The sequence below is a fragment of the Anolis carolinensis genome, chromosome 2, assembly GCF_035594765.1.
Source record: "Anolis carolinensis isolate JA03-04 chromosome 2, rAnoCar3.1.pri, whole genome shotgun sequence".
NCBI classification, from domain to species: domain Eukaryota; kingdom Metazoa; phylum Chordata; class Lepidosauria; order Squamata; family Dactyloidae; genus Anolis; species Anolis carolinensis.
The window spans coordinates 320665161-320691180 of NC_085842.1; the positions used below are offsets into that span (position 1 = coordinate 320665161).

The 26020-nt window shown below is 43.3% G+C and overlaps 1 protein-coding gene across 2 annotated transcripts in view; it reads left to right on the forward strand.

The window, feature by feature from the left end:
* The window catches only part of spata31f1 (SPATA31 subfamily F member 1), a 41074-nt gene extending 17459 nt beyond the window's left edge, over nt 1–23615 (forward strand). Inside the window, exons 1-4 of one of the 2 annotated variants that reach the window (XM_062972604.1) lie at nt 3078–3611; nt 8985–9039; nt 10681–18306; nt 19637–23615. In XM_062972604.1, the coding sequence (XP_062828674.1) occupies nt 3408–3611; nt 8985–9039; nt 10681–18306; nt 19637–20160 (8409 nt within the window). In that variant the 5' untranslated portion in view covers nt 3078–3407 and the 3' untranslated portion in view covers nt 20161–23615. Of the gene's footprint in view, nt 1–3077; nt 3612–8984; nt 9040–10680; nt 18307–19636 lie in introns of those variants that run through there. The other variant, XM_062972606.1, reaches the window with a different exon arrangement.
* The last annotated feature ends 2405 nt before the right edge of the window (nt 23616–26020 follow it).

Below are 26020 nucleotides of genomic sequence, written 5' to 3' on the forward strand. Positions count from 1 at the left end.
TTTTTATTTATCTTTGAGAGTTTTTCTGGAGTTTTGTACCACCTGGAGATCGTTTTGTAAACATTTTCTTTAACTGAGTAACATTTTGTAAATTGAAATCTTTTCTTCCAGAATTCTTCCCATTATTCTACTAAGTGTATTGCTTGCCCTATGTTTTTTGCCAATTGGATCATGGAGTCTTTTATTTGTTCATCAATTGTGTATTCCTTCAGAAGATATTGATATCTTTCCCCCAATTCATGTGTTCTTTACATTCCATTGATCTTCCGATTCTTGTCTACCTTGTTTTTTGTCTGAGCAGAGTCTTGCTTGGCTTTCAAAACAGCAATAGGGAGAGTCCAAATTGGCAGCACACAAACTTGATTATCAGGAAATAGCTATACACAAGTTGCCATTCTGCCTTCTGCCTAAATACCAAATGAAAGAACAATATGGGGATATTATGTATACACCGGGGATATTTTCCAGGACCTCCATCCTTCATGGAAACCTGAAACCCTATATGTTGACGACATTTGGCTGGAAGCACATTACAGGACTGTACTGGAGAACCCAGAGAAATCTACAAATACATTTTGCCCTTTAAATTGTTTTATTATTTCCAAAGTGTAACACATTATAACATAAGTATTGGTATATAAAGCCATCAATTAACAGTAGTAATTTTACACTTTCTAATAGTGGTAAAACATATGTGCCTTCTTTGTGAATAATTTTAATTTTTTCTTATAGTGAAACATTGAAAGTGGTGGAACAATATATCAATAGAAAAGTGGGAAAGTATCAAGAGAAAAAAATAAACATAGAAATAAGGGGTAAAAAAAAAACCAAAGAAGAAGAAGAAGAAGAAAAGAGAAGGAAAAAATCGGGTTATACATCCCATCTTGGCTTCGGAGTTGTCTCTTTCATTAATTGTGTCTTTATGTATTCCGTTTAATCTACTTTATATATTAGACAGGTCTATCGTAAAATCCATTCTTCTTTTTGTTAGGAATTTTATAAAGTTTGTCCAGTCTATTTTGTTTTTCTCTTCTCTTATTTTTTGTGTGTTAACTTATCCATTTGTACTGTCTAGTATTCTTATTATCCATTCTTCAGGGGTTGGGAGTCTTTTTCCTTTCGAGATCTTTGCAATTGTTAATCTTGCCACTGTGCTTAGATAAAAAATATATTTTATCTTTGTCTTTCTTAAATTTTGCGTTCATAAAACTTAATAAATACATTTCTGGTTCTGATTTAAATTTAATTCCTAAAATTTCTTGTGTCATTTCGTAAACAGTCTTCCAAAATTCTTTAATTTTCTCACAGGTCCACCACTGATGAAAAAAATTCCCAATTTTTTTCCCGCATTCCCAGCACATATTAGATTTCTTTTTATTAAAATTTGATAGTTTTTCTGGCATGTAGTACCACCTATATTGTATCTTATACCAGTTCTCTCTGATATCAGTTGCAGCCGTATATTTTAATTTTTCTTTCCAAATTTTTTCCCAATATTCCAGGTTCAAACTATGACCTATGTCTTTCGCCCATTTTATCATACATTCTTTTATGTATTCTTCTTCTGTTGCCCATTTTAGCAGTTGTTAATATAATATTCCTATTAACTTTTTATCTTTTTTATTATAATTTCCCATGTTCCCTGGTCTTGATTGAAGCCCTTTTTGACATATTCCTTAAAATTTATTTGTAATTGATAGTATTGATACCACGAAATTTGCTTGTATATTTGTTGGATTTCTGTATGAGTTTTTATTATGTATTTATTACTATTCTTTTTTAATGTTTGTTGGTATGTTAACCAGTATTCTTTACTGAATTCTCTATTGTCTTCTTTGAAGGAAAACTTCCTAACCTTACACCGAGACAGATTCTTGCAATAATTTGTCCTATCAAGCAACATGTTTATATATATGTAAATTTTACATAAAGTATTCAAAAGTGACCTAACTGTACAACATTTAGCATAATCTTGCTCTTCTATCTGACCAATCGCTCAACACTATTATAGACCAGTATTTAAATGTTCTACCTATATATTTTGCAGAAGGCTTCCAATTATTTTGAAAACATTGTATTGTTTCATTTCTAAGGAGACAAGTTAGTTTATCAAATTCTGCAGAATTTAGGAGTTTAGGAGTCAACCCTTCTTTTACAGGTGGAATAATACTTTCTTTCCAGTTTTCTGGCATAAACTATTTGAACGGCTGCTATAGCATGCTGAAAAAACCCATATTTTTCTTATTGATGATATCATTTGCCAGTCCCAACCAAAATATTTCTGGTGAAAATGGTATATTCTGTTGCAAAATTATTTGGATTTTTTCTTTAACAGCTGTCCAATATGCATGGGCTTTATGACAGGTCCAGCACATGTTCCTTCTTTTTTTCTTACATTTCCAACATTTATTATCAATTCTTTTGTTTTTATTCATCTTGGCAAGTTTTAGAAACACATTTTGGAGTGTGGGTAAGGAGAACTGTGCATTAGAAACATCTGGCTCACTTAGATTGATGCCCAGAGGGGGCCTGGAGACCTTTATGAAGTCCTGGTGATGCCTTCAAACCCATCACTGTTCAGAGGGTCAGACCTTTATGAAATCCTGAGGTTTCTTCTGACCCATGGTTGCTGCTCAAAGAGGACCTGGAGACCTTTATGAAGTCTGGTGATGCCTTCTGACTCATCATTGCTCAGAGAGTCAGACCTTTATGAAATCCTGAGGTTTCTTCAGACCCGTGGTTGCTTCCCAAAGGGGACCTGGAGACCTTTATGACATCTGACCCACCACATCTCAGAGGGTCAGACCTTTATGAAATCCTGAGTTTTTTTCTGACCCATGGTTGCTGCCCAAAGGGGACCTGGAGACCTTTATGAGGTCTGGTGATGCCTTCAAACCCATCATTGCTCAGAGGGTCAGACCTTTATGAAATCCTGAGTTTTTTTCTGACCCATGGTTGCTGCCCAAAGGGGACCTGGAGACCTTTATGAGGTCTGGTGATGCCTTCAAACCCATCACTGCTCAGAGGGTCAGACCTTTATGAAATCCTGAGGTTTTTTCTGACCCATGGTTGCTGCCCAAAGGGGACCTGGAGACCTTTATGACATCTGACCCACCACATCTCAGAGGGTCAGACCTTTATGAAATCCTGAGGTTTTTTCTGACCCATGGTTGCTGCCCAAAGGGGACCTAGAGACCTTTATGAGGTCTGGTGATGCCTTCTGACCCATCACTGCTCAGAGGGTCAGACCTTTATGAAACCCTGAGGTTTCTTCTGATCCTTGGCTGTTGCTCATAGGGGACCAGGAGGTCTTTATGATGTGTACTGGACTCCTTTGCACCTGCCTCTCCATCTAGCATTAGCCAAGGGTCCAAGGTGGCATTGCCACCTTGGGTTTGTTCCCAGCGATGGAAGAGGCAGTGCTAGACAGTGATTATTGGATTGATTTTGAATGCATTTTAGTCATAGGAATAAATGCGTTCACATTGTACTTGATTTGGACGCTCCTGAGTGAGCACCCTACATTATGGCACGAACTGTGTCAAATAGGCAACAGATACCTTTCTGTCTGCCTTGGAATTTTATCCCAGCTTTGGCCCTTTGGAGAATGGGTGAGTACTTTTGCCTCTATAAGTGACCCAAGGTACCTGTGGCTGAGCACCAAGGAACTGAGGGTTCTGTCCATCTCTATAAACCGGTGCGATCAATGGGAAAAAAATATTTCAATACTCATTACTAAATTAGGGGAGGCAGTGAATTGTTTCTAAAGTGTTTCCAAATTATCATAAGAGGTCCATATCATAACTATAGTGATGTAATGAAATTTTTGTTACTTTTCGTTAAGCAATTGAGCAAGTGGGGAAGCTTCCAGGACTCTTTTCTCCCTCCTTTTTAGATCTATTGGAATGAAATTTGCTACAATGGTAGAACACATTTACTACTGTTAAACCCCACTCCCCCAGTTTCAGAATATTTCACACATCCACTGATTTTTGAGAATTTAAATTTTTTTAATGAACATTAAAAAAAACTCCAAAAGCTATCCCTTTGAATTTCTGTTTTCAATGATACAACATAACAAGGGCATCATTCCGCCCAAGTTTCAGAAAAATGTGCACATCAATTGATTTTTGGGATTTTTTTTTGTATAAGTTATGTTTTATTTTGTTTTCAAAATAACAAAAATATAACTCAAAAAGGGGGGGGAAGGGAAAAATAAGGACCATTAAAAGATATAATATGTGAATTGTGGAGCCATGTAAGTTAATTAGTTCTATACATAAGTCTATTGTATCATCAGAGACATGGAGGGGTCGGGGTGTGTGTGGAATTATCATTATACATATTCTTTAATAAACAAAGGAAGTGAAGTAAAAGGAAAAGGAACAAAAATCCCATTTTAACATTATTTCTGGCAAGAGTACCAAGTTGTCCTTCCGGATCTGTATTAGCTTATTTTATCATATTTTCTTGTCCCTTCTTATTTTCTCTTCTCTTCCAATTCCGCGTAATATTCCTTCTCCTTATTAACAAATTCGAACTCTGTTTTTTAATATTCTTAATGGCAGTCAAATATATACATATCTTAAAGTTAGTTTCATTTGTTAATAAATTAGTAATAGGCATGAAAATATTTGTTATAATTATCTATCATTCACATAGGAGCTACACATAGAAAATTATATAATTTATATCCATTTATTATTTCATAAGCTCTCGGTGGCGCAGTGGGTTAAAGCGCTAACCTGCTGAATTTGCTGACCAGTTCAAATCCGGGGAGTGGGGGGGTGAGCTCCCATTGTTAGCCCCAGCTTCTGCCAACCTAGCAGTTCGAAAACATGCCAATGTGAGTAGATCAATAGGTACCGCTCTGGCAGGAAGGTAACGGCGCTGCATGCAGTCATGCCGGCTACATGACCTTGGAGGTGTCTACGGACAATGCCGGCTCTTCGGCTTAGAGATGGAGATGAGCACCAACCCCCAGAGTCAGACACGACTAGACTTCATGTCAGGGGAAAACCTTTACCTATTCTTTCATAATACTTCTAGTTCTAAAATTTTAAAAGTTTTTATGAACAACATTTTAAAAAACAAAAAGAGCTATCCCCTTGAATTTCTATTTTAAATGATACAACATAACCAGGGCGTCATTCCCCCCAAATTTCAGAAAGATTTGCATATCCACAATTTTTTGGGGGGAGGATTTTAACCAACATAAACTTAACGGTACTATTTCATTGGAAGACTCCAGAGGCCATCCAGGAAAAGCACAGTCAAAGCATCCCCAATAGATGCCCATCCAGCCTTTGAAATAATAATAACAACAGTAATATTGTATATACTCGAGTATAAGCCGACCGGAATATAAGCCGAGGCACCTAATTTTACCACAAAAAACTGGGTTAATTTATTGACCTGAGTATAAGCTGAGGGTGCGAAATGAAGCAGCTACTGATAAATTTCAAAATAAAAATAGATACCAATAAAATTACATTAATCGAGGCATCAATAGGTTAAATAATGTATATACAGTAGAGTCTCACTTATCCAACATTCGCTTATCCAACGTTCTGGATTATCCAACACATTTTTGTAGTCAATGTTTTCAATACATCATGATATTTTGGTGCTAAATTCGTAAATACAGTAATTACTACATAGCATTACTGTGTATTGAACTACTTTTTCTGCCAAATTTGTTGTATAACATGATATTTTGGTGCTAAATTTGTAAATACAGTAATTACTACATAGCATTACTGTATATTGAACTACTTTTTCTGTCAAATTTGTTGTATAACATGATGTTTTGGTGCTTAATTTGTAAAATAATAACCTAATTTGGTGTTTAATAGGCTTCTCCTTAATCTCTCCTTATTATCCAACATATTCACTTATCCAACGTTCTGCCAGTCCGTTTATGTTGGATAAGTGAGACTCTACTATATTTCTAGTTCTAAAATTTTGAAAGTTTTTGAACATTTTAAAAAACGAGAAGAGCTATCCCCTTGAATTTCTATTTTCAATGATACAACCAGGGCATAATTCCCCCCAAGTTTCAGAAATAGTTGCATATCCACATAACATAAACTTAACAATACTATTTCACTGGAAGACTCCAGAGGCCATCCAGGAAAAGCACAGTCAAAGCACCCCCCAATAGATGCCTATCCAGCCTTTGAAATAATAACAACAACAGTAATAATAGGAAACCTACTAGGCAACCTTTGGTGTTACTGCCTTGCAACTTTGCCCACCTCAGAGGGTTGATCCAACTCCCAACAATCCCCTTTTATCTTGAAATCCCTTTAGCGAATGAGCACCAAAACATTCAGGAAAAAATTCTGGGTCAGTGTTTTGAATCTTAAGTTTTTTGTGTGGACGCCCCTTGTGTTTCTTAATATTGAGCCATATGTATGAATCTTACAAAAAAGATACAACAAATGAGGCACAAACAATTTTTGTACAACCCTAATGTCTATTAATGTTATTATTCGTTGAGTTTCTCTGTTCTGAAATGCTTGGGATAAGACATTTTCCAGATTGCCGTTGCTATGAGAAATGACACCAAGACATCTGGTGTGGCTCCATTGTTAGGTGTGTGGAGGATTATGATGGGGATTTAGGGGATTATGATGAGGATGAGACAAGCGGGAGGTGTGTCCACATTCTGGGGAATTTCCAAGAAACTTATTGGAAAGGTTACTTTTTAGGGTAACAGTGAAGTAATTTCAGCGAAGACTGTGACAAAAGAGGTCCGCGCTCGGCGAGCTTTTGCTTAACCAAATTGGCCAGGACAGAGAAAAAAAGCACTTCGGGTTTGAAGGCAAATTACAGAGATTTATTATAATTTGGCCAAAAGGGATGCAAGTACCGAATCACCACTCAAAAACATACATTTTATAAGACATTTTATACATTTTGACAGCTATTCAGACTTCTCATACCTCCTCCTGATTGGCTGAGAAACACACCAACTACGAGGGTTGAATGAAAAGTAATGCTTCCACCTTCGTAACTCCTCAACAGATGGCAGTCCTGGTCTGCGGCAGGTTCTGGCTTGTTCAGTAGACTCTCCTCTCCAGTTCCATTTGGCAGGAAGCCTTAGCATTGAACGGTTGTGTTGTTAAAGTGCAAAGTATGGAACCCTGCGCAGACGGGGAAGCCTTAGCATTGAACGGTTGTGTTGTTAAAGTGCAAAGTATGGAACCCTACACAGACGGGGAAGCCTTAGCATTGAACGGTTGTGTTGTTAAAGTGCGAAGTATGGAACCCTGCGCAGACGGGGAAGCCTTAGCATTGAACGGTTGTGTTGTTAAAGTGCAAAGTATAGAACCCTGCACAGACGGGAAAGCCTTAGCATTGAACGGTTGTGTTGTTAAAGTGTGAAGTATGGAACCCTGCGCAGATGGGGAAGCCTTAGCATTGAACGGTTGTGTTGTTAAAGTGCGAAGTATGGAACCCTGCGCAGATGGGGAAGCCTTAGCATTGAACGGTTGTGTTGTTAAAATGCGAAGTATGGAACACTGCGCAGACGGGGAAGCCTTAGCATTGAACGGTTGTGTTGTTAAAGTGCGAAGTATGGAACCCTGCTCAGACGGTTGGTCAATGTGACTTAAGCAATGTGCAGTCATTGAATTCTTGACAGCAGAAGGTGTCACCCCAAAGGAGATTCATCAAAGAATCCATCTGTTCTCGATAATGAAAGAAGATCTGCAGGGACATCATTATGCTTCTGATGAAGACGTTGAGAGAACTGTGAGACGATGGTTGCGGAAACAGAGTGTTGACTTCTTCCGTGATGGCTTCAGAAAACTTGTTCATCGTTGGCAAAAATGTATCCAATTGTCTGGTGATTATGTAGAAAAGTGAATAGTGGTAGTGAAAGAGCAGAGTCTAAGGATTATTTGTGCGTTTGATTTATTAAAATATTCCCATCCAAACCCAAGTAACAGAGGTGGAGGCATTACTTTTCATTCAACCCTCATAGGATCCATGCAGGGATTGGCTGGAGGTTTCCCTTTCATCACAGATGGGGAAAAGATCCCCATGGCAGCTGATTATTGGTTGATTTAAAGGTCCAATCCATTGAGAGATGCCTCGGCAGGGTGGGGGGTGAAACTGAAGAGGAAGATGACGTGTGTCTGCTGATGACTCTTTGATTGACAAGTGTCCAATTCCAAAAAGAGAAAGGTGCAAGATATGGGATACAACGGCTGGTAATGCTGGATACCCAGAGGCTTGATTGTCCTTTTAAATGGGCTAATTTATTCATCTTTGTTTTAGCGTTCTCTTCAGTAGGAGCTATTCTCTGGACACATTTGGTCAAGAAAACAGTATAAACATGACCCTGGTGATAAAGCGATTATTGGTCTTTCACATATACAAAAGAGATTATATTATCAAGTCTGGGAGATTGCTGGAGGGATATTTTCCTGATGGCTCAGGGATCTCTGTTTCAGAAGCTTAAGCTAATAGAGGGCACTGGGGAAAATGGATGCCTTCACAGTACGTTCGATTTTAGACTTTATATATTTAGGAACTATGAATACAAGTTACATAACAATATCATTTAGTACATTTCATTAAAGGGTTTAGTTCTGAGTTTGGGATACAGTTGTTGCCCGATCCGTCCAGAACCTCCAGCGGCTTTGGAACAGCAACATTTCAACAGAGTGGAAAAGGTTTAAAAAGAAAAATAAAATGATATATTTTTGCTTGATGTCTTCCAAATGTCCAGACTAATTTGGGAGAGTGGTATGTACAGTGGCTTGACAACAATGAAAATGACCATGTGGCTGGCTATATTTTTCAATGGAGCTATATCTTACAGTTCACATATTTTATGTAATTCATATTGTTGGGGGCCTGATTTCTTGATAACCGGATCTTGCCTTTCCAGGGCACTCAGGATAATGAGCCCGTCTATGGTTTGCTGCATTATAACTAGGGATTTCCCTTTTTCTTCTTCTTTCTTTTTGCAGGTTTGTGGAAGAAGCCAAGAAAGGCTGCAGGAGGCAGCAGCTCAAAGAGGGAAAGGTGAAGCTCCTTCTGCCCCAAATATCTAGAGGATGAATGTTTTCAAGGGCAGTTTGGGACATTTTTTGTAGGGGAGTAATTTATAATTTGGGGAGTATTTTGCTTTCTTTAATTCTTGCAGATTTGATTACTATCTCCTCTCTGGTATTCTCTTAGGTCCTCTAGCACAACTGTATCATCAATGTTGTTGTTGTTGGCCCCATTTTAGGAGGCAACCCCTGGCAGTGAGACCAGGGAGAAGCCTGTTGGCAGAAACCCAGGCAAGTGATCCGCCTGAGCTGCCCATTTTGAGTGAGTTCCTGCTATGGCGAGCCTACAGATCAGGCCCAATTGAAATTAGCTAGCAAGCAAGGAGAGAAGGTGATTTTCAGCCAAGGAAGATTTTATTATCTGCAGATAAGATGCTAGCTAGTGATACATTCACAAAGTAGATAGCATACAGAATAGAGTTTCACAGCCTTTTTTATACATAGGCTGCAGCCAAGCCTCTAATTTTGACCAGTCACAGAGAGGGGCTTGGCTCACTGGGAACAAGGGATAATTAAGTGTTGATGAATGAAGTTCCTTTTACTGAACAGGAAAAATAACAAAGTGATTGAGGGCATTTTCTGGCTCTACCCAGGAATGCTATTGTCTTATGAGATGAACATGACATGGCCCATTAATAGGGCTGGGCTGGTGATTCCAGACCCCAGAGAAACAAAACATCATATATTACTACAATCATGCAAAAATGACAGAGGATGGGTTTTGGCTGTAGACATGCTGATTCCTTCCAATGTGAGCAGTCCCATTCATCAAAGGCGCAGGGTGGTGAAATTGGTTCTTCCCCGAGGGCGAGGAGAGGTGATTTCTCCCGCTTGAATAGAAGTATTGTGTTGCAATGTCCAGGTAAAGTCCAAAGATATAGGTGAAACTGGGAACTTGATGAGGAATTTCCCAGCTTAGTTTCTTTTCCCCAGGCTATACAATTGTGTGGGATGCAAGACATCTTTGGGTTCAGGAACATGGTTTCCCTCAAAGGGAAGTAATGGGGATCTCAGGAGCATAAAACATTAGGTTAATACAACATATAGGCAAAATAGGAACACATAGGAAAAAACATGGAGAGTTTAGGGCAAATTATATACACAAGAGACATAGTTTTCCAAAGTACCTTTAACGAGCCATGCTTCCCAGTAAGTCATGGCCAGGGGTAATCTAAAGTGTTCTTTGCCTTTTATTGGGTTAGTGCTCCGGCAGGCACCAGAGAGAGAAAAAAGAGGAAAAAAACAAAGGAAACTTCAGTGGGTGGCCCACGTAAACTAAACATCCCAAGGACCCAGGGTTGGTTTTCTCATGCAACATTGTGGAGGAGCTGGAGATTCATAGAGAGGCTATATTAACCAGTATGTAAGTTCTCCAACATGATTCCATGATCAGCATATGCCAGACATTGGTTAATGATACAGTGGTGCTGGAGGACCAAGAAAGAAAGAGGGAGTGCTGGTGTCAAAGAGGCACTGCATTTGCCATATTCACTTTGAATGCGGATTGGGATTTTCATTTGTGGGAAAGGAACAGAAGAGCAAATGCTTTGTAGTGTAATTTCTGGGTCGTATCTCTTTCTGTCCTGTATTATTCTTCCTCGTGCCTTTGCAGGGAGAAGACACGGGGCTTCTTCCACCATGCCGCCATTGCGTCGTCCTCGCTTTCTAGTGAGTGAACATCAGAAAAGTCAAGGTCGAAAGCAGTGCAAAGGGTTTGGCAACTGTTCTGACGACCAAATCTCCATCACTTTATCTTTAACCAGCGAAGAAAGGTCTCTTGCTTCCAGTGTGGAATCCTATTCAGGTCTCTCTGAGTTCTCCTTCAGCAGCTCAGAGTATAGCAGCACAGAATCCATCATAGTCAGCAGAAGGCGCAAGAAAAAGGCACAGAGAAAGCAGAGAAGAAGCAGGTCCAAGCGCATCATGTGCAAACAAGGTGGATGCAACGAGGCCCAGCAGGCCCTATTTGAAGCCATGCCAATTCCCTTTATGGAGGAGGAGGTGATCGCAAAATTAGAGTCTCACTGCATGGTCAAGAGAACACAGCACCTGATGGGACTGCCCTCGACTCTGCTCCGGTCCCTCAGGACCTTCATGCCTCCTGCTCCAGACCTTGCTTCCCGGCGTCGTCGGAAAGAAACAGAAGTATTACTGAGGGTTAAGGCTCCCTCCTTTCTGGCAAAGGAGACCATGAATAAACTGGAGCGGCACTTGAAGAAAATGATTCTGCAGAAGGCTTGGCGGCTGCCAGGAACTGTGCAAGAGGCTGTCCGGCACTTTGAGTCCAGGGAGGAGAAGGCTCCTTGGACCATCTCTGTTCAGGACAGAAGGGAAAGACTGTCCACCAGATCTGAAACCCTGGACTCCAAGACCGCTTGGGCTTGTAGAGGACACCTCCAGGCCCATATGATGAAGACATCCATCTCAATGAGACAAGAGTACCTCCCTGTGCAGATCGATGCAGGATGCAGGCACCTGCTCCTGCCCAGGCTTATTCCCCCCGGTCAGAGCTACCTTCAGCAGAGGAGCAGCCTGTGCGTGAGCCTTCGGGGGAAAGCGGATATTGTGGAGATGAACATCAAGTGCAAACGCCTTCACTTCTTGTGGGGTCTCCCAACCATCCAGATGCAGTCCCTGGCCAAGATGGTGCCCAGACCCCCTCTTCTCCCAGCTACATGGCCCTCTCGGGCACCTACCCACCGTGAGTTTCGCCGCATCGAACCCTCCTTCATAGCCCCCAAAGAGAGGCAGGATTTGGAGGACCATGTCCTCAGGAAGAGGCTCCAGCACCTCTGGGGACAGCCTGGCCTCGTTCAAAGGTCTCTGAAGAGGCTCCTGTTGCCTGTCCCGGCATCATGGCCCCGCTCGGCCCCCATGACTACTGCCCAGTGGGAAATGCAGATAGGCATTAGCATCATTGACATCCCTTTCATCCAGCGGGAAGTGAAGGGACGCCTTGAGGTCCACCTCAGAAGGAAGATTATAGAGAGGTATTGGGGTCGACCCAGGAGAGTATTGGAGGCCCTGAAGATGTTCTCCCCCATCTCTCCTCCACCCATGAAGGGATTCAGAGAGGATGGAGGGAGCTTTGTGTTAACTCGGCAAAGCTCCATGAAGATGTCTTCCCTAACAATGCAGAGATTTTCTCAGAAGCCTGCAGCCCCTTCAATGAAACCCTGGGAAAGGAAGATACTCGAAGTCCACTTGGCCAAGAAGGCTGTGGAGATCCAGCTGGGCAGAATTCCTCTGGCAGCACAGCAACCTTGCAAAGAAGCCCCTCGGGCGCTCCCCAAAAGAATTCCTCCTAGAAGGAGGTCTCTGCAGCCAAGGTCCCGGGAGCTCCTCTTTGTGGACCGGGCCGCGCTGGACCGCATCCAGCTTAACATTGTGCACAAAGAGGTGGCCTACCGATGGGGGCTGCCTACCATATACCACAAGTCCCTTGCCCAACTGCTCCAGGGTGCTGCCTTCCCAGTGACCTTTGGCACTCTCTTCCCCAGAAGGCAGGGCAGGCCCAGCTTCACTGCCCGGGAGACCCCTTTCATTAATGCGGAATCCCGGAATCTTTTGGAGCAGCATGTGAGGAGCAAGGCCTTGCAACACACATGGGGCCTCCCAAGGCTAATCCAGAGATCTCTCCGGCGCCTCCTTCCAGACACTGCCCGTATTTGCCCCCAGAAGACCAAATACAGGGAACGGGTGGCTGTTCGCCTGACTGAGCTCTCCTTCATCAGCAAAGACACTCAAGCCTTGCTGGAGAAAAACGTGGCCCAGAGGGTCATCCATAAGCAGTGGGGTTTGCCCACAAGGGTCCTCAATTCACTCAGGTTGCTGTTCCCAGAAACCAGAAGAAGCACCTTCCTTGAAGGGAGGAGGATTGGGGATGCAGCCTTACATCAGACCAGGTGTTGCCACAGACTAAAGGATGCAGTCTTGGCGACCTTGAGGTGCCATTTGACGAAGAAGTCTTTGGAAATCCATCTGGGATCTTTCCCTCTCATCATCACCATCTCCTGGCAATGCACTTTGATGACCCTGAGGCGGTCTCTTCCGAAGCTCATTCGTCCTGGGGTTAGGCCACTGGAACCTCGTATCCCCTCCCACTTATTCGGCCTACAGGAGATGGGCAGGATTGAATTAAATGTACGGTGTAGACGCTTGGAGTCCCTCTGGGGACTGGGGACAAAGTATGTCAAGGCTATTGCTGGGATGGAGGCACCCAGGATGCCTTTTGCTCCACTCCGGACAAGAGGAGCCATCCTTGAATTTGAAGGCACAGAAATACGCTTCCTACAGAGGACCTCCAAGGAGATTATAGAACAACATGTGAAGAAGAAGAGGGTGCAGCACGAGTGGGGACTTCCTACTCTTGTGCAAAGATCTCTCCGGGGCCTTATGCAAGAAACGCCCTCCATGCCTCATGGTCCTAAGACTTTAACTCAAACCTTTGTGACATCAAAGGAGCTGCTTTTCCTGCCAAAGCGTGTCTGCCACCACCTGGAGATCCACATCCAGAAAATGAAGCTGCAGCACCACTGGGGTCTACCCCAGAGAATCCTCGAAGCTACCAAAACCTTCCTCCCTCTTTCTCCCCCAAGAAGGGCTCCAATTCCTCAGAAGATCAAGAGAAAGGAGTCAGTGAAGGCAGTGTCCCGCATCAGAGAAGAGAAGGTGGACCATGGAAGGTGGACACTGGACAACAAGAAACCCCTGCAAAGCCAAAGCAGTCTGCATGACCGCTTGAGGAGGAGTCCTCTTGAGACCCATCTGAAGAAGAAGGCTTTGAATGTTGAATTCCAGTCTAGGAGATTTGCTGAGTCTCCCAGGCAAGGCCTTCTCCCAAAGCCTGCCTTGGTTTCTTCAGAACGAAGGCCCAGAAGGTCTTCCTTGTATTCTATGGAACAGGAAGCTCTGAGGAAGATCCAGCTAAACATCAAGCAAAAGCACCTAACCAGCCTTTGGGGCCTTCCCACTGTATACAGAGAGTCCATGACTGAGATGTTTGGAGGAGATCCAGAGCGGCCCTGGCCTCATAGGACCATAGCAATAAGAGCATCATCTAAGGTATCCATATATCAAAAGAAAGGGACAGCATACTCCACAATCTCAGAAGTAACAGGCCGTGAGTCCTCTAAGCGAGGGCCAGCTTTCATCCCAAGAAAGGCCCAGGATCTTCTGGAAATGCATGTCCAACGTAAGAAGCTGCAACATCAGTGGGGTTTGCCAGTCACTGTTCAAAAATCCCTTCGTGCATTAGTTCCAGCTCCCCCAGAAGCAGAAAGGTCTTTTCTGAGACCGAGCCATGCCGCCTCGTTCCCTCGGGATGAAGTAACATGGAGGACAAGTGTTTTTAAGAGCATGCCCTTTGATCCTGAAATGACAAGGACCCTGGAGTCTCATGTGAAGAGCCGGAGCACATCACACAAGTGGCACCTTCCTTCACGGGTGCAGGACTCCCTGAAGGCCTTTCTGCCTCCTGCCTCATTCCCCCAAGATAAAAGGGCCATTGCTCGATCCCAGCTCCCCTGGCCCCTCGCCCAATCCAGGATAGGAGCCACCGCAAAGCCAAAGGAGACCGTCCGGCAAAGGACACCATGTGCAACTGCACAACCCAGCCTTGGAAGGGTAACCTTTACTTGTTCCGAGGAGAAGCCCTCTTTCCTCACGGAAGAAGCCTGGAACCTTCTGGAGTTCCATGTTGTGCACAAGAGGATCCAGCATGCCTGGGCCCTGCCGTCCTGTGTGGTGAGGTCCCTGCGCCATTTTGCTCCATTTCCACATCTTCCAGAGAGAGAGGCAAAAAAAAGTACGAGCAAAACAAAGCCATGGGAGAGGACAGAAGTGAAAGCCATCCTCCAGAACTATGTTTCCCTCAGCCCCAAGAGGAAGGACTTCTTGGAAGCTCATGTGACAAGCATGGTTGCAAAACACAGATGGGAGATTCCAAGGCAGATGCAGAAGTCAACAAAAGGGTTTATGCCTCCCAGACCCCCTTCCAGATCCAAGCAGGATCCATCACTTCCTTTCACGTGGGATAAGTCCAAAACTTTCCAAGTGGCAACAGATGATTCCCAAACAGAAGGTGAGAAGGAATACACACCAAGAAAGGCCAAGTCTAGGAGGTCAAAGAGAAAGCAAGATGCCTCCTCTCAAAGGACAAGACCCTTGAGCGATAAAGGATCTGCTTCCTTAAGACCTGAGGCAAATCTGCCTTTCTTGTCGGCCAAGGCTAGAGATTTTCTGGAGTTCCACATTCTACACAAGAGAATCCAACACACCTGGGGTCTTCCCTCCAAGGTGATGCAGTCCCTGCATATGTTCTCCCCAATTCCTCTCAAGAAGGAGAAATTCGCCGGACACCGTGTGGCCATGGCACGTTCACAGGAGAGAGAAGAAGTAAAGATTGTGCCTTCAAGTCTCTCTTTCCTCAGCTCTAAAGCACAGGAGCGTTTGAGTGCCCACCTGAGGCATACGATCGCAGAACACAGGTGGGGCCTCCCGGAACGGGCTCAGAAGTCTGTGAAGGCATTTCAGTCTCTAAGAGATCCTCCTCGATCTAGGATTGATTCACCACATCCTCTCTTTTACTGCCAGTATAAGTCCGTCAAGAGGGCTACGGATGACTTCCAGTATAAAGATACAGAAGCGCTGCAAGAGAAATTCCATCATAAAAGACATCCAGCAACAGCTGCTTCTGGACATGTTGAAGGAAGAACTTCCTCAAACATCAGGGTGAACACTCAATTTTTCAGCATTGAGGTCTGGAACCTTCTGGAGTTCCACATTCTACACAAGAGAATCCAACACACCTGGGGTATTCCTTCCAAGGTAATGCAGTCCCTGCATATATTCTCCCCATTTCCTCAGAAAGAGAAGAAATACGCAGAACAGAGTGTGGACAAGACGCGCATACAGGAGAGAGGAGAAGTACGGGTAATGGTTCCAAGTCTCTCTTTCCTCTGCTCTGATACAGAAAGGCGCTTAGATGTCCACCTGAGCCATAAGGTTGCAGAGCACAAGTGGGGCCTTCCAAAACGGGCTCAGCAGTCCCTGCGTGCTTTTGCCCCACGTCCTCCCCAACCACAGGGAAGTGACAAAGCTAGAAGAGCACCACAAGCTACTTCTGGGAATTTAGTGACATCAGGAGAGGTTGGTGGTACTGTCCAGTTATCAGAATCAGCAGAAGACCTTCTGATCCCACCTTGCCTCCTACATTTTTTGAATGCAGAAATGCGGAATAGCCTGAAAGAGCATGTGAGTAAGTGGGTCATGGAATACAAATGGTTACTTCCCAAGCAGATTCAGGCCGTGTTGGAGGTTGTGCATTCTCCTTCTCATCAGAAATCCTGCACGGAAGGAAGACAGCATCATTCCAAGAGAAAGGGAGAGTCACGGCCCCTTGTCCAATCCAGGAAAGGAACCACCGTGAAGCAAAAGGAGACCACCCGGCAAAGGGCACGAGGAAGAGCTGCACAACCCGGCTCTGGAGGGGTAGCCTTCCATTGTCCTGAGAAGAAGCCCTCTTTCCTCACGGAAGAAGCCTGGAACAGTCTGGAATTCCATGTTGCGCACAAGAGAATCCAACATACATGGGGTCTTCCCTCCAAGGTGACACAGTCCTTGAATGTGTTCTCTCCATTTCGTCTCAAGAAGAAAGAGCACACAGGACAGAATGTGGGCAAGGCACGCTCACAGGAGAGAGGAGATGTGAAGATTGTGACTCCGAATCTCCATTTCCTTTGTGCTGAAACACAAACGCGCCTGAATTCTCAACTGAGCCGTAAGATTGCGGAGCACAAGTGGGGCCTTACAGAACGGGCTCAGAAGTCCCTGAAGGCATTTCAGCCTCCAAGAACAGAAACCTCTCAAGAAGATGATGAAGGAACAACTTGTGCCAGTGCTGATACTGGTTATGAACAAGGTTCTGCAATGTCAGATGCTTCATTTCCAATAGATGCAGAAAAGAAATGGAGCTCCAGTCCAGAAGAACAGAGCATCTACCAGATGGAGACATTTGGTGAAATAGGCCAGGACAGACGGGAGCTTGTTTGGCTGGGCGCTGAAGAGCCTTGCTTCTCTTCTGACACTGAAAGCACCCAAGTCAGAGCAAGCCAAGGTACAAGAGTCAGCTGGAAGACTGAGAATGAAATCTCCGAACCAAGCGAACTCCAGGAGAAATCTGTCTTGGATTTCCATCTCAAGAGAACCTCTCAAGGGCAGTCTCAGCTTTCATCTGGAACCTACAGCTCATCTGAGAGCCGATCCAGCTCTCTGGATGTAAAATACAAAACTCTAACAAGAGCTGGGAGCACAGCATCAATCTCTTACCTTTCCAAGAGATCAGAAAAGAGTAACACAAGGATCGAAGAAATGGTGGATGATAGACACCACCCAGTTGGGCTGTGGCAACCACTTGGACCATCGACATCAAAAGACATAAAAGACATTGGGGAGACAGAACAATCTGATCAGGCCCCTGAGTGTTCTTGTTCGTGCCAGTCGTCAGCTTCCAGGAAAGACTCTGTCCTTTCTTTACCATCAAGTGTAGAACAAACCTGGCAGTGGGAGCAGCAAGAGGATATCCAGGGAAAGGTTGAGTGGACAACGGCTTCCTCTTCTCTGCCATCAAAGCCTCCCAGTCAGCAGAGTTCTCTTTCCTCCCTAGAAGAGGGCAGGAGGGCTCTTTGGCTTTCAGGGCAAGGCAGAGCATCAAAGACCCCATCCAGCTCCCTGCAGGTCGAATGCACAACGATGACCTTTGCAGAGAGAAAAGAATCCATATCTTGGTTTTCCAAGAGGTCAGAAAGGAGTAACAAAAAGCCCTTTGAAGCCCAACAGGACATGGCTTCCAATCACGAATACACAGATCTTGTCCTCCTGCCACCTCCTCATGTTGAGTCTCAGTCTTCCTATGAGGATTGCGTAGGGAGGAACTACCAGAGGGGAAGGAGCGAGAAGCGTGAACAACCAAGCACCCGGCAAAGACAAAGGAGAGGGAGCAGACTTCGGTGGAGCCGAGTGAGGGGGAAGGCATCACCCTGCCAAATCCTGGGAGACTTTGCCACAACTTTGGAGACAGGGCCCCCAGCATCTCCTCCAGCCAGAGAACAAGCAGAAGGGTCCTGTGAATCTGCTTCCAAAGAGATATGCTCTTCCAAGTCTCCCCAAGGTCCGGAAGGAAACAAGGTCTCCATCCAGGAGCAACCGCTCCAAGGAGGCATCCAAGCTTCTGAGGGAGGTAAGGAGGACTCCTTTGAGGGCTCTGGAAACTTGGGATAGTCCTCAGGAAGCCTCAGCTCCAGCCCATACTCAGAACTACACATATGGATGGAGAAGGTGGCTCTCAAACCCATCCAGAAGCAGAGGGATGAAGAGGGAGGAGTGAGGCAGGGATGGGAGGAGGAGGATGCTAGAATCTCCCCTGATTAGGAATATAGCAGGGGTCCCCAAAAAGGGGGCAGGGGTTCTCCCTGCCCCCTGGAATTGGCAGCCTCCAGATCCTGGACAGTTTGATCTGAGACATGCACTTTTGAAGCAGCTGCACCTCTCTGCTCTTCCCCTGCCTCTGTGCTTCTTTAATCAAGCACACTGGAACTCTGTATACCTGCCAAGAGCCCTTGGTAGTTCCCTGTTTATTATTGTTCCAAACTATTTACAGATATTCATGCTCAGGGACCTCATCACACTACAGCTTGGATACACTTTAGGTCCACTTTAGGGAGGAGCTTTAAACAGCTAAACCAGACAGGTCCTGGGCCTCACCAAACTACAAATCCCAGAATTATGCAGGAGGCAGAAACTGGATTGAAAGTGGATCCATGCTCTAGTGCAGTGGTTCCCAAACTTATTTGGCCTACTGCCCCCTTTCTAGAAAAAATATTACTCAGCACCCCCTGCAAAGGACTGAATGTTTTTAACCCCTCAGTTACCCATACTACCAAACACACGTCTTGGGAATGATTTTTCTTGGCATAGAGTTCCACCAATTAATTAATTAATTAATAGAAGAGTCGTATCCTTTGTCTGGAGAAGGAATATCTCAATTCAGCAGAGATATTAAAACTGTAGGAGATTGGGCAAAGATGAGGAAGATGCGTGTGTGTGTGTGTGTGTATGTGTGTGTACGTATATATAATGAGATGGGGGGCTGATGCATTATTATAAAGGGGAATGAGTTCATTATTTGTGATTTCTTAGTTATGATAGATTGCCTCTTACAAGAGATTGACTAGACAGGATAGTATTCTGCTTAAATATGTGAACTGATAAAGATTAAGGATTCAATAATATTACTAACTCTTTATTGACTCAATGTAGAAAATCAGCAGATGTTTCGCTAAGCTCTTGTTTTGATTATTGCAAGATAAGAGAGAAGGATAGAGAGAAGTATAAACTCATTACATGTCTAAATAACTGTTTTAAAGAAAGTGGGAAATCACGTTTATCTTTCTGGATCTTCTTTCCCTTTTGTTCTTTTCTTGTTTCTCCTTTTTGTTTCCTGTTTTACTGCTTTGGTTATTTTCTATTTATTTCCTTTAAAAAATCTATTTTCCAAAAAACAACAACAGATGAATTGGTCAAAAACAAGACAGAAAACCCTGAAGCCAGGACACCAAGTAAAAGAGGAGCTGGAATTATTGGGGGAAAGAAGGAGGAAGAGATGCCACTGAGTCCAAGGGAAGAACATCACTGTGGACTCCCTTTGTTTTGTGGGGAGCAAAGCAAACAAGATCTCCTTGGAGGAAAACAAACAGAAAAGAGCACATCTGAGGGACACGGATCCATCGCTGCCATAGGTCCCATTGATGACCAAGTGGCCGTCATTGCTGCAGCCCTGGAGAAGAAACTGAACCTTGGGGAAAAGCTAATGATATGGCAAAAGTACTGTGAATTTAAACGTCTGGAGGGCAAAGAAGCTAAAAAACCCGAGTACCGCCCTCAACTCACACACAGTTGGGGTGCCAAGGACCAGAAAGCCTCCATCACGGCTGCAAAGCCAGAGAAGAAGAAGCCAAACTGTCCCGAGAGGATGAGAAACTGGTGGAAGAGCCTGACAATTTCAAGTCTGAAGACCAAAAGATCTGGAACTTAGCAGAAATAGGAGGAAGAACACTTTGTAAGACATATTTAAGAATATAGTATTTTTAGTTTCTCCATGGTAGGACTTCATGTCAGGATCTCTATTCTTAGCCACAGGTGGCTCCAATCTCCTCCTTCTCCACACTTTCCCCAACATAGTTTAGAAATTTCATTATTGGTCCTATGTAGTTTGAGTGAATAATAAACTTATCTATGCATAATTGCAAAAGTCTTTGCTCTCAGTTGTGTTGAAATTGATTTGGATTTTCCAAAGTGGGTCCCATTGTTTCTCTTCTATTTTAAACTCCAGATTTGGTTCCCATAACAATCCATGTAACGTTCCAAATTTTACTTCCTGAATTATCCAACGTACTGTATATACTCGAGTATAAGCCTAGTTTTTCAGCCCTTTTTTAGGGCTGAAAAAGCTCTCCTCAGCTTATACTCGAATGAGGGTCCTGGCTGGCTTCTATTCAGTATACAAGTATTCAGAGTTGGACAGTCTTATCTTATTAAAGCCTTATTATTATCTTAAATTACAGTTTTATATAAATATTCAAAAACATTTAACCTACTGATGCCTCAAATAATGCAATTTTATTAATATCTATTTTATTTTTGAAATTGACCCATAGCTGCTGCATTTCCCACCCTCGTCTTATACTCGAGTCAATAAGTTTTCCCAGTTTTTGTGGTAAAATTAGGTGCCTTGGCTTATATTTGGGTTGGCTTATACTCGAGTATATACGGGTAGTTTTGAAACTTGCCCTTTGGTTTGATTTCATTGATCACTACAAATTGATTCAAATAATATTAAAGCTCTCGGGGAGTGTGGGTGTCCTTTTCTGATTATAGTTATCTGAAATGTATTTTATTTCTATTAATTGAACCCGAGATGAATTAATTGGCTTTATTTATTCATTGTTCCACTTGAGTGGGTTTTCCTGATAAAAATAAATCATTCATTGTATACATCCCTTTCTCTTCCCATCCCTAAAACTGACTATATTTATCTTCAGGTTTTAAAAATGGGTGTTCTAAAACTGGGGAGAGCGGTTGAGGTTGAGATTCAGTTAACCGCCAAAAAAGTGGACCGAGAGTCCAGTACATGGTGCTACCCTGAAGATCAGAGGCAACAGGAACAGAGGTTGGTTGCTTTCAGGCCTGAAAGGATGTCTGATACAGAGTCTGCACTCAAAAGGATCAGACATAAAGCATGCAGTACATGACGGCTGTTGGGAATTGTGGGAGTTGAAGTCCGAAAGGGCCTAAGTTTGCCTATGCTTGTTCTAGCCTCTTCACTTGTTCAATGAGAACTTTTCAGCTGCTCCCTCTAAATCCAAACCTTATGACTTCTCTTTTTTTATACAGTAACATGATTGAGAGATGAAGGGAATGCTGTGGATATAATATATTAGTTAGATCTAAGATTCCCCATGAACCGTCGGGTGTGCTTTCAATGCAGTTTTCCTGCTTCTTGGCAGGAGGTTGGACTGGATGGTCCACGAGGTCTCTTCCAACTCTATGAGTCTAAGCTTCTATGATACCGACAAAGAAGCTAGTAAAATATTTATTTATTTATTTTTCAAACTTATATGCCGCCACTCCCCTAGGGCTCGGGGCGGCTTACAAGAACCGGCTAAAACAACAATTTAAAAACATCTTAAAAACATCTTTAAAACATCTTTTTTAAAAAATATTAAGAACATCCTAAAAGCACCTTTTAAAATATCAACAGAACTCAAAAGCCTGCCGAAACAGGTGTGTCTTACATGCCCTGCGGAAGGCCGACAAGTCCCGCAAGGCACGAAATTCAGGTGGGAAGGTGTTCCACAGAGATGGTGCCACTACTGAAAAGGCTCTGCGTCTAGTTGCTGTTAGACGCAAGGTCTTAAAACTGGGAACTTCCAACAGGTCTTGGTCCTCAGAACGGAGGGATCTCTGGGGTTTGTAGGGGGTGAGGCGGTCCCTCAGGTACATCGGCCCTGGACCATGTAAGGCCTTGAAGATAAGCACCATCACTTTGAAAGTGATCCGGTGCTCAATTGGTAAACAGTGCAGCTGCCGTAAGATTGGTGTTATGTGGCATCTTATCGGGACTCCCGCAAGGAGCCAGGCAGCTGCATTTTGCACCAATTTGAGCTTCCGGATCACCGACACAGGAAGGCCAATGTAAAGGGCGTTACATTAATCCAGTCTCGAGATGACCGTAGCCTGGATCACCGTAGCCAGGTTGTCCCTAGACAGATAGGGGTCTGGCCGTCTAGCCTGCCGAAGATGAAAAAAGGCGGTTTTGCTAACGGCAGAGACCTGGGCCTCCATCGTCAGTGAAGGGTCCAAGAGGACTCCCAGAGGCAATGCTGCTATGAGGTGGACGGGGAACTGGTTGACTGGCTGAACCCAAAGGGGATTTCTGTCCATTGGCTTCTCCTTCCTCCTGGAGAGAAGTGACCAGTGGGCACCACAAGGGTCTGTCCTGAGCCTTTTGGGGCTATTCAATATTTTATCAGTGACTTGGATAATGTCATAGAAGGCACACTGTTGTAGCCCAGCCTGCTCCTGAGCTGCCAGGGGAGCCTGAGGTTGGGCCTATTCAGCCTGCGATTGTCCCTGATCCTGACTCTGTGATGGTTCCTGCACCTGACTTCTGGGTTTGGGCCTGAGGTTCCTATGCAGCTAGAGTTGGGGAAACTGCTGTCCCAGGCCAGTCAGAGTTTGGCTTGGAGAATGCTGGAAACAGGCAGACAATGGTTTCAAGCCAGCAACTTCAATTGCATTCCTTGAAGGAGTCAAGGTCGGGCTTTCCTTTGCCAGATGGGCATTCTAGTGAGGATTCTAGTTGTGATAAAGCTGCTAATGGGCTTGACAGAAAGAAAGCAATTTATCAGCAGAGAAGAGAAAGGGAGGGTTTTCGCCGCAGCCGGAGACTGTTATTGGGAAAGAATAACGAGCAGACTTCCCGCGGAAAGAGGCCTTGAGTTTACCTTTAAGAGGAACTGTGTTCTGTGAGAAATTCAGAGGTGGTAACTTTGCTCGAGTTAGAGATCCCTGCTTTATGCTCCATGTTCCTGTAAACTTTCATGTCAATTCATGCAGCCTTGTGCCTTGAGTCTTGTTCCAGTCTTGTCTTTGGTTTTGGAGATTTTTGAATGTCCAGTTAGTGTTCCAGCAGTTTGCAGTTGGATTACTGCTCCAGTCAAGATCCTGCCTTGTGTTCCAGCATTTATTCTGTTCTTTGGACTAATCTTGGAGATTTGTTTCCTACGCTCTGGTTTGCCTTAGATTAATTTTGATACCTTGTTTGGATTAGTTTTGATATCCTGTTTGGATATTCTGTGTGACTTTTATAGACTTCAAGATTCTCAAGTATTTTGTACCTTGTGAATTTAAACCTTATTTCATTGACTTTGGACATCAATTTGCTATTACTTGCATATAATCTTCAATAAACAGCTTGCTTTGCTTATATTCTGGGGCTCCGGTGTGGTTTTGAGGTGCCTCTGCAGCCTAGGGGTGCAACACACACGGATCAAATTTGCAGATGGGGCCAAACTGGGAGGAAGAGCTATTATTCCAGAAGACAGGTTCAGGATCGAAGAGGACCTTCACAGATTGGAGAGCTGATTGGCCAAAACTAACAAAATGAACAGCAACTACTTGTGAAAGAGACAGAGGAACGCCTTGCACTAGTACTGATACTGATTATGATCAAGCTGAATCGCATAAGCGCATATGTTTACACATAGTGTTGTCGAGCATAGTTAGGGTTCGTCTCTGGAGCAGAGGCGAACCGATGCTCTCTGACTGCAGGATTTGATCCTGGCCAGCGGGGACACTGCGAATTAAAAGTAATAATCTCACCCAGATCTTGAAGAGAGAGAACCGAGTTGCCTTTATTCAGTTCAGCTGAAGAGGATGACACCCGCGATCGTTTGTCAGGGAGCCATGTCACATAACACATTACAACACTTTTTATAACATAAAAACAGGGCGTCAACTTTGGATTTCCTACGGGCGCCCCTTCAGACCAGCCTCACGCTGATTGGTTGTTGCTAACAGCGGGAGGGGGAGGGAGTTTGGCCCCTCGGCCAATCAGGAGCAGGGAGGCGGGCCGGGCGGGAAACAATGAACCGGGGATGGTTTTTGAGTGGGTTTAAGCGATTCATGGAGGATAATAATGGCTGGCGAGATCTCCTGGGTTTCTCAAGCCAAGCAAATATTGTTCTGCAGAAGTGGGAATATACATCTGTGTCTGGCAGAAATGCCAGAATCTGGTTTCCTAAAGGCTGAATATTGAAACAAACCGGTGGAATCAGCTACCCTGTTTCCCCGAAAATAAGACAGAGTCTTATATTAATTTTTGCTCCCAAAGATGCACTAGGTCTTATTTTCAGGGGATGTCTTATTTTTCCATGAAGAAGAGCTCACATTTATTGTTGAACAACAGAATGAACATTTATTATATACTGTAAAGTAGTTGTCATCACAAACCAGCATAACCAGACAAACTGTGAATCCTATCAAGAATTTATTGTTACTACCATTATTTACATGTACAACAATCTATGGTACCTCTTGCAGTTTAGGTTTCACAAGGTTTCCACGCTGATTTCTCTCTATTCTAGTTTCAATGTAGTCATGAATAATATAATATAATAATAATAATAATATAGAATAATAATAAAATAATAATAAAATAATAATATAATAATATACAATATATTAATGGGATAATATAATAATAGGATATAATAATAACAGAATATGATGATAATAATATGATATTAATAGGATAATATAATAATGGGATATAATAACAGAATAGCATAATAATATAATAATAATAGGATAATATAATAGAATAAAAATATAATATAATTATATAAAATATATTAATAGGATAATATAAAATGGAATATAATAATAATAACAGAATATGCTAATAATAATATGATAATATAATAGAATAATAATAGAATAATAGTATAGAATATAATGATATAATATATATTAATAGGATAATATAATAATGGGATATAATAATAACAGAATATGAGGCTAATAATATGGTAATAATAATAGTATAAAATAATAAGTTTCATGGCATAGGATAGGAATAAGAATGGGAGGAGAATCCCAATGCGTCCTGTACCTTTAAGAAGCAGAAGGAGCAGGAAAGGGTGTTGAAGCCCTCTTCCTTCCCTCCCACCCTCCCTTGCCCTGGCACCAGGAGCCAATCAGAAGCGTCTGGGACGAAGGGAGCATGGCCAGGACGGAGCCTTGTCTCCGAAGGAAGGAAGAAATGGCAGGCCCCAATGGAACACTGCTGCAGCCTTAGTTGCTAGGTCTTACTTTCAGGGGAGGCCTTATATTTGGCAATCCCCCCAAACCCCTACTAGGTCTTATTCTTTGGGGAGGTCTTATTTTAGGGGAAACACGGTAGGTGTGTAGACAAAGGAGTGAGACGGTTTTTGGGTAATCTCTACTTTCCAAAGGTGGAGGGTTTTATCCCAGTGGAATGTGGTAATCCTGTCCAAAGGCTCTCTACCTTGAGTGGCCATCCTCCGAAGCTCAAGTGAACAGCCATTCCTATTGTTCATTCAAAATGTCTTGATTGAGACAAAGGAGTGTGATTATGTGCCGAAACACTGGGGTCATGCCAAGGTGACATTTCCTATTTTAAACGTTCATATATGAGGAAATATACAGCATAGAACCAGAAATCATATTGCCTACTCCCACCCACCCAAAGGTCCAGAATGAGTTCATGAAGTTTCATAGGAAAGTCCAGAATCCAAGGGAAAAGACATTGCACAAGGAAATAATGTTTGTAAGTCAGGAAAGGATTAAGAGAGTTGTTATCTCTTGCCTCA